At 33.3% G+C, this 9,728-nt stretch overlaps 1 protein-coding gene across 1 annotated transcript; it reads right to left on the bottom strand.

The window, feature by feature from the left end:
• Positions 1–314: 314 nt before the first annotated feature.
• Dbct (Dihydrolipoamide branched chain transacylase E2) lies at positions 315–8,850 on the bottom strand. Its single transcript, XM_075299373.1, has 5 exons — positions 8,567–8,850; positions 3,126–3,238; positions 2,482–3,055; positions 1,938–2,408; positions 315–808 (listed from the first exon to the last, which is right to left on the bottom strand). The coding sequence occupies exons 1-5, from the start codon at positions 8,654–8,656 to the stop codon at positions 647–649; spliced, it is 1,410 nt and encodes a 469-aa protein (XP_075155488.1). The 5' UTR covers positions 8,657–8,850; the 3' UTR covers positions 315–646.
• Positions 8,851–9,728: the final 878 nt, after the last annotated feature.

Here is a 9,728-nt window from a genome sequence, read left to right as displayed (position 1 = left end):
TGTGTCAACATTTTTTTTCTATGGAAAATTTTGTCTAAATTTTATTTCTCTAAAAAAAATTATCAAAATTTTATTTCTATAGAAAATTTTGTCAAAATTTTATTTCAATAGAAAATTGAAGTACCTCTTAGTTGAAGAGGAATAATTTGCAAAATGTGCCAAAACATTAAAAATTCCACCAATCTACCAAACAATAAAAAGTCTACAATTTGTTGGTAGAATTCTACCAACTGTGGCAACCAAAACTGGGCTAATATGTATGGCATAATGAACATTTGTTAAATACGGATTGCAATTAATTACAAAATAGTAAATGCGGAAATAATTATCTTTATTTCTAACTTAAAATCTGTATACACTTATGCCAATGTAATATAGTTTTTTTTTTCTTCTTTTAATTTTATAGCCAAAAAAAAATATTAGATATTTTCTACGGTTACGAATAACCGAAATAAACTTAAGTTCAGAGTAATAAAATTAATAAATGCACATTAAACAGTCACAGGACATTGTCCTGCAACGGGAAAACTAACTAAATATTTTTTAAACTTTGTTATTTGTTTGTTTTGTTTTTTCTTTTCACACAAAAAAATAAATGCAACAATACAGCCTTTCTAAGAGTACAATCACTACGTCATTCCACCATTTAATTCAATAGAAATAGGGCAGGATTTTCCAAATATTTCTTCCATAGATTAGAGAAACTGGCCATGGTAACGCCATCAATGACACGATGATCAGCCGACCAACTAACGCTCATGATATAGGCTTTAACAATTTCATCCTTCTCATTGAAACGAGGAACAACCTGGAAAACAAAGGAAATAAAAAAGAATTTATTTAAGATCTAAAAAAATTTTAAAATAATTGATTTATAAAACAATTTTTTTTTTACTTTTTTATAATTTAAATAAAATTTTTAAAAATTAATTAAATTAAAAAAACTAATTTAAATTATATTTCTCAGATGGTTTAGCCACTGTTTTTTTTTTCCTTTTATATTTTAATTAAAGTTTTTTAAAATTAATTAAATTATAAAAATTGAATTATAAGACCCAAAATGAAGGATATCCCCCGTCCGATCTATACTAAAGGGTATGAAAATTCTCTTTACCATGCCATGAAACGTATAGGTAGGCTTGTGTAGATTGTTATCTGACATAAGGTCGTATAAAAATTTTAATAATATGTAGAATAATTAACTGGACATAAAACCAGCCTGCATTGATATCAGGTCATCATAAAAATATATATTTTATAAATTGATTCAAATTAAAAAAAAAATTAATTAAATTATACAAATTAAAATATTTTATATAAATGTATAAACCGTCAGATTTATACTGAAGGGTATGGAAATTCCCTTTACCGTGCCATAAAACGTATAGCTAGGCTTGTGTAGATTGTTATCTGACATAAGCTCGTATAAAAATTTTAATAATATGTAGAATAATTAGCTGGACATAAAACCAGCTTGCATTGATATCAGGCCATCATAAAAATATATATTTTTTAAATTGATTCAAATTTAAAAAAAAATAATCAAATTATAAAAATTAAAATATTTTATATAAATGTATAAACCGTCATATTTATACTGAAGGGTATGGAAATTCCCTTTACCACGCCATGAAACGTATAGCTAGGCTTGCGTAGATTGTTATCTGACATAAGCTCGTAAATTTTAATAATATGTAGAATAATTGATTTGGACATAAATCAGGCTAAATAATAAATATCAAGCTATAATAATTAATTAAAATTAACTATAATTAATTAAAATTTATTTAAATTATAGAAATATGTATCAATCTTCCAATTAATCCAAAAAAAGTTGACACTAATAATTGATATTTGGGTTTTCATTATTGAAGCATTTCAATTTAAAATTAATTGGATTCTTATGTAGAGATTCGGAAATTGGTATGATTACCCACCTTCGTACGACCCATGGCTCCTATGGACACCTGAGGTGCCATTATACACGGATGTGTATAGGTACCACCAATAACACCAATATTCGAAAGTGAGAAAGTACCCTCGACAAAATCTTGTGGAGTCAATGTTCCCTTACGTCCTCTTTCGATTAAATCGTTCAAATCTTTGGCTATTTCAATGATATTCTTATTTTGAACATTCTTTACATTGGGCACCACCAGACCCTGAGGCGTATCAATGGCCACACTGATATTATGGGCTCCCTTATAGATGACCGATTCATTTTCCAAATCCAAAGAACTATTCAATATGGGATATTTGGTGAGGGCAATCGAGGCGGCTTTAATGCAGAAAGGCATAAATGTCAATTTACCAATACCATTTTCCACGGCCACATCTTTCAATTGATCCCTAAATTGAACCAAACGGGTCATATCGATTTCATCACTGTAAGCGAAATGAGGGATTTTCTAAAAATGTACAAAAGTATAAAATCGATTAAAACTTTAATTCAAATATTTCCAATCAACGGGCTTTTCTTACCAATGATTCCGACATGGATTTCAACATAGCCTTGCGTACACCCTTCAAGGGTTCCACACGATCAGCTGGCACCGGGGCAGTCATCTTTCCACTAGCAGCACTCTTGGCAGCAATAGTTGGATGTGGTATATTAGTACCAGCTGGAACCAAACCCAAATATTCCAAAACATCACCCTTCAAAACACGACCATTTTTACCAGTGGCTGTTACTTTCGATAAATCAACTTTGTTCTCTTTGGCTATGCGTCTTACAGCCGGAGTGGCTAATGTGATATGGCGACCAACATCTTCATCACTGGCTGGAGCTGGTTTAGCAACTGCTTCCTCTTTCTTAGCTACAGACTCTTTGGGTTTTGCTACTTCCTCCTCAGAATCTGAGCTATCAGAACTACCATCTTCATCCTCCACATCGAAATCCAACAAAGCTTTGCCCACCAAAGCTACATCGTCTACTTTGTGATGGAGTTTAACAATTTTACCATCATAACGACTGGTAATAGTAACGGATGCCTTATCCGATTGTACCTCACAAAGGTTATCGAATTGCTCTACGGTATCTCCGACTTTGACGAACCTTAAAATGAAGGAATATCAAATTTCCAATATAATTTTATTAACGATTATTCCCAAGATTATCAACGTACCATTCCTTAATGGTTACCTCACGTATACCCTCACCAATATCGCTGAGATTGAATGATACAATTTTATCCAGACATGGAGTTATGTGTAGATTGCGAAATTGTAATTCATTTATCTGAAATTCAAATATATAAAATTTTTATAACAATATATTTATTCAAATAATCTTAATAATTTAATTTATAATTGAATATTTGCCTACTGTACGTATTAGGAATTAGAATTAAAATAATCATACGTCCTACTGTTCCACGACTATAGAATATAACATATTTAGCGTATGAGTAATTTAAAATATTTTTAACCACCACCACGCCCTAGTGTACCTAAATTTTCCAGAAAAAAAAAGTGTCGCCAAAAAAAAGTAGTGAAAATGTTCTTTTTTGATCCGGATGTGGTGCAAATTTGGCGTAGAAGCGATGAATTTAACATGGGCTTGTTATAGGAAGGATGTCCACCATTTCAACAGCCGTTGAATTTGTATCACTTCTTTTGGATGTGAATTAAAAATTTTTGTGATAGTTTACCATATATATAATTTTTTTAATTTTTTTTTTTATAATTTTTAACGCATTCTAACGCTTGTCAGAAACGTTTGATCTGAAACATTTCGTAGAATGGATTAAGCATTTTTTTCGACAAAATTGAAATAATTTGGCCCATTTTATTAATTCTCCCCCTGTTTTGAACCTATTTAATACAAACAAGTAAGGAAAGTCTAACGTCGGGCGGGGCCGACTATATTATACCCTGCGCCACTTTGTAAATCTAAATTTTCGATACCATATCACATCCGTCAAATGTGTTGGGTGCTATATATAAAGGTCTGTCCCAAATACATACATTTAAATATCACTCGATTTGGACAGAATTTGATAGACTTTCACAAAATCTATAGACTCAAAATTTAAGTTGGCTAATGCACTAGGGTGGAACACTATTTTAGTAAAAAAATATGGGAAACATGAAGCAATTTTAAGGAAACTTCGCAAAAGTTTATTTATGATTTATCGCTCGATATATATGTATTAGAAGTTTAGGAAAATTATAGTCATTTTTACAACTTTTCGAGTAAGCAGTGGCGATTTAACAAGGAAAATGTTGGTATTTTGACCATTTTTGTTGAAATCAGAAAAACATATATATGGGAGCTATATCTAAATCTGAACCGATTTCAACCAAATTTGGCACGCATAGCTACAATGCTAATTCTACTCCCTGTGCAAAATTTCAATTAAATCGGAGTAAAAGATGGGCCACTGTGGTCATATGAGTGTAAATCGGGCGAAAGCTATATATGGGAGATATATCTAAATCTGAACCGATTTCAACCAAATATGGCAAGCATAGCTACAATCCTAATTCTACTCCCTGTGCAAAATTTCAACTAAATCGGAGCAAAAAATTGGCCTCTGTGGTGATATGAGTGTAAATCGGACGAAAGATATATATGGAAGCTATAACTAAATCTGAACCGATTTCAACCAAATATGGCACGCATAGCTACAATCCTAATTCTACTCCTTGTGCAAAATTTCAACTAAATCGGAGTAAAAGATTGGCCACATACGAGTGTAAATCGGGCGAACGATATATATGGGAGCTATATCTAAATCTGAACCGATTTCAATAAAATTTGGCACACTTGACTACACTACTAATTGTACTCCTAGTGCAAAATTTCAACCAAATTGGGGTAAAACTGTGGCTTCTGCGACCGTATTAGTCCATATCGGGCGAAAGATATATATGGGAGCTATATCTAAATCTGAACCGATTTCAATAAAACTTGGCACACTTGACTGTAGTACTATTTGTTATTCTTGTGCAAAATTTTAAGCAAATTAGGGTAAAACTCTGGCTTCTGAGGCCATATCATATCCATCGGGCGAAATATATATATATATATCAATAGGGTTCTATTCTGAGCCAAAACACATACTTTTGCCAAATTTGAAGTCGATTGGACTAAAACTGCGACCTAGACTTTGATTACAAAAATGTGTTCACGGACAGACGGACATGGCTATATCGACTCAGGAGCCCACTCTGAGCATTTTTACCAAAGACACCATGCGTCTATCTCGTCTCCTTCTGGGTGTTGCAAACATATGCACTAACTTATAATACCCTGTTCCACAGTGTGGCGCAGGGTATAAAAATTAAAAGTACCCATTAAAAATATTAAGTAGACTTGTTCTAAAAAAATTGAATTAAAAGAACTTGATGTGTAGTTTAAATAGAGAACATCTTTCGGAGGACTTTTTAAAACAACTTCCAAATTTTTCTGCTGGGTTAAAGCTATATCATATTTATATTTTTGCTAAGATATCTATATATCCATGCACTGTAATTAAAACAACAGAAAAACAATTCACTTCTTAGCTTTAGTAGTTTTCTCTAAATTTGAATTTTTAAGCATTGGGGGTAAATTGTACCCTTCACCACTACTGTGGTACAGGGTATAATAAGTTTGTGCATTTGTATGTAACGACAGGAAGGAAAAGTCTGAGACCCATCGTTTAGTATACCGATTTTCTTAGATTTAAATTCAGAGTCGATTTAGCGATGTCCGTCTGTCTGTATAAGTAATTTTGTGTGCAAAGTACAGCTCGCAGTTTAAGTCCGATCATCCTCAAATTTTGCACAGAGTTTTACTTTGGCTCAAAGACAATCGCAGCCAAACGTTTTGGGGCTCTCGTAAAATATGGAAAATATCAGCCAAATCGGTTTAGATTCAGATATAGCTCCCATATATATATTTCGTCCGATTTGCACAAATATGGCCTCCAAAGCCAAGATTTTTGCCCTGATTTGCTTAAAATTTTACACTAGGAGTACGTATAATAGTATCGTTAAGTGTACTAAATTTGGTTAAAATCGGTTCAGATTCAGATATAGCTGTCATATATATCTTTCGTCCGATTTGCACAAATATGGCCTCCAAAGCCAAATTTTTGCCCTGATTAGCTTCAAATTTTGCGCAAGGAGTACGAATAATAGTATCGTTAAGTGTGCCAAATTTGGTTAAAATCGAATAAGGTAAATATCTTTCGTCCGATTTGCACAAATATGGCCTCCAAAGCCAGATTTTTGCACCGATTTTCTTCAAATTTTGCACAAGGAGTACCTATAATAACAGGTTGGCTGATAAGTCCCCGGTCTAACAAAGAAAAACACATTTTTTGTCAAAATTCGTTTTTGTTATTCAACATAGTTCCCTGCAAGAGCGATGCAATTACAACGATTACAACGACCTTCCAATTTTTTGATACCATTTTGGTAGTACTCCTTCGGTTTTGCCTCAAAATAGGCCTCAGTTTCGGCGATCACCTCTTCATTGCAGCCAAATTTTTTCCCTGCGAGCATCCTTTTGAGGTCTGACAACAAGAAAAAGTCGCTGGGGGCCAGATCTGGAGAATACGGTGGGTGGGGAAGACATTCGAAGCCCAATTCATGAATTTTTGCCATCGTTCTCAATGCATTGTGGCACGGTGCGTTGTCTTGGTGGAACAACACTTTTTTCTTCTTCATATGGGGCCGTTTTGCCGCGATTTCGACCTTCAAACGCTCCAATAACGCCATATAATAGTCACTGTTGATGGGTTTTCCCTTCTCAAGATAATCGATAAAAATTATTCTATGCACATCTCAAAAAACAGAGGCCATTACTTTGCCAGCGGACTTTTGAGTCTTTCCACGCTTCGGAGACGGTTGACCGGTCGTTGTCCACTCAGCCGACTGTCGATTGGACTCAGGAGTGTAGTGATGGAGCCATGTTTCATCCATTGTCACATATCGACGGAAAAACTCGGGTGTATTACGAGTTAACAGCTGCAAACACCGCTCAGAATCATCAACACGTTGTTGTTTTTGGTCAAATGTGAGCTCACGTGGCACCCATTTTGCACAGAGCTTCCGCATATCCAAATATTGATGAATGATATGACCAACACGTTCCTTTGATATCTTTAAGGCCTCTTCTATCTCGATCAACTTCATTTTACGGTCATTCAAAATAATTTTGTGGATTTTTTGATGTTTTGGTCGGTAACCACCACTTTCGGTCGTCCACTGCGTTCACCGGCCTCCGTGCTCATTTCACCACGCTTGAATTTTGCATACCAATCAATTATTGTTGATTTCCCTGGGGCATAGTCCGGAAACTCATTATCAAGCCAATTTTTTGCTTCCACCGTATTTTTCCCTTCAGAAAACAGTATTTTATCAAAACACGAAATTCCTTTTTTTCTTCCATTTTTTTCACAATAACAAAAGTTGCTTCACAAAAGACGCTCTATCTCACAAACTAATTGACTTACAGACGTTAAATTTTGACACGAATCATTTGCCGGGGACTTATCAGCCAACCTGTTATACCCAATTTTTAACGATCGGTATCTCGAAAATTACGCTCTTCCGACAAAATTTTTACTTAATATTTTCTGCTTAAAATGTACTATTTTTACCAATAACGCAAAACGGAATTTTATTCATTTCATGAAAAATTGCTGTCAGAATTAAGAAAAATATAATAAAAAATACCGATTTTCTGATGCCGATATCTCGAAAACTAGGCTTTTCCGCCAAATTTTTTACTTCACATTTTCGATTTGAAATCTCCTAAAGTAGATTTGTTCCAAAATTTAGGTTGCAAATCTTTTATATTAGGTGAATATTTTTTTCAGTGCTATTTTCTTGATTGTAATGGATTTGCCTATTTTAAATCTGACAAGCCAACACCAACCCCTAGACAATTATTGAAGTTTTGAAGCCTTGTCTTTAGATGAATTAATTGCACACGACCCATGGTGCATAATGCAAGGTGTATTTATTTAATTTTGTATTCCTTTTTCTAAAAATTGATACAGTTTCTGTAAACATCGATTAAACTCATTTATTTACAATTAAAATTTTTTGCAAATTGGCTACCAAACAAGAACTCTAATCAATAACAAAAAAATATAGAGAGAGATAGATCTTGAACTCTCATGAGAGGAAATTGTTCAATAAGGCCAAATGTTTTAGAAACACGCTAAAAAACATATGTAGCCTGAGTACTCAACAATGTTATCAGACGATTTGTTTTGGTCTCGTGCATAAATGAAGAAAACAGCAGAGGTGTATTAAAGGGTCTATGAGCAGAGGCACCAACAACACGCTCTCTTTAAGTGTCAGTGCTCATACACAGCAACTATCTATTCTGTTGGTGTGCGAAATGTCAGATTTATTTTTTATTTTTCTTTTCTACGCTTTTTTCTCCGTTTGGTTCTGCTACGACAATACTCAGTGGGGCGATTGCGAACGTATGAAAAAAAGCAATTGCACAATTATGTAATAAATAAATTTAATTCGGAAATAATCAATGTTTTATGGAAAAAACATTTGTAATAATTAATAATTATGGAATGGAAGCAAAGAAAAACACAGTATCGAGAATTACTTTGGCAAAATTGTTGTTATTTAGTTGACGTGGTAAATATTTTTTAAATATTGCTGCGGCACTACCGTTTCTCAAGATATAGGCGGACATTCTATTTGTCTTTTTATTTTGTCCAAAATTATGTTAAATATGTATCGTTTCACTGTTGGACCTTCTAGATGAACTATGTAAACACTGTAAAGGCTTCTTTTAGATATTTTCAATAACTTTTAATTTTTTACTTGTCCACCTGTTCTATATCTTGAGAGAAAAACGTGTCCGTCAAAGTTAAGAAAACGTACGCAACTGAATTTAGAATCCAGTAGCAACGCAATTTGCCTCATACAGTCTCGATCTTACGCTCTCCCTTGCTCTCATATTCTATACGCTTTTATAATTTACATAAACTTTTACCACACATACATGTTGCTTATTTCAGATACTTTTTGACATTTGTCCATAGCATGGACAGAGTAACGAAAGAGATCATATGTTTCGTTGTTTACTTTTTATATTAGGCCAAAATTAACTCCATAAAATTTTCGTTTATTGTTGTTGTTTTTTTTTCAGATAAAAGAATTATGAACATTAAAATATTGTTTGTGTTTTACAATAATTCAGGGTCAAATACCATTTGTTCAAGTTAATGCAGGTAAACTAAACTAGGAAACCGGCCGGTATATAATTAAAAAATAGTTAGAATTGATAAAAATTTAATTGGTTATGAACTTTTTTTTAATTTAATTGAAGTGCTCCTATCGCACAGTGGGGGATTTTGCAAAACTCAATATAATTGAATTAGTGCCTTCGGAAATAAACTCAACTCAGTTTAGCGATTTTATTTCCATTAAGTTAAATTTCTGCTTAAAATAATAAAGTTTAGTAAAAATGACCTAAACTGAAGTCAGTTAGAAATAGAATAAAGTATGGAATTTTACAAATAATCGTGGCTGTTCCGGTACACACTTGTATCGCTTTCGGGAGATGTCACACTTAAGAGTTTTGGACTACCCCAGTGGGAAATCTGTCTATGAAGAATTTGTGTTCAAAGACGTCTTAAAGAAAATATTGCAAATAATATGTCTTCTGTAGACAATTTCTTAATCCTTTCACTACCGATGTCCACCTAGTGGGACATTCGAAAACGACAAATGTTTAGGTCTGTGACGGTGTGAAGTGTACA

Source organism: Haematobia irritans, chromosome 3, assembly GCF_050003625.1.
Source record: "Haematobia irritans isolate KBUSLIRL chromosome 3, ASM5000362v1, whole genome shotgun sequence".
In the NCBI taxonomy this organism is placed as follows: Eukaryota; Metazoa; Arthropoda; class Insecta; order Diptera; family Muscidae; genus Haematobia; species Haematobia irritans.
This window is presented reverse-complemented; position numbering and strand designations above follow the sequence as displayed.

Excerpts from the sequence above, each read along its gene's own strand:
- Dbct (XM_075299373.1), bottom strand. The coding sequence starts at position 8,656 with ATGTCCGCCTATATCTTGAGAAACGGTAGTGCCGCAGCAATATTTAAA. Across the intron at positions 3,056-3,125 it reads GAGGTAACCATTAAGGAATG|GTTCGTCAAAGTCGGAGATA; the intron begins GTACGTTGATAA and ends CTTCATTTTAAG. Across the intron at positions 809-1,937 it reads GAGCCATGGGTCGTACGAAG|GTTGTTCCTCGTTTCAATGA; the intron begins GTGGGTAATCAT and ends TTTGTTTTCCAG.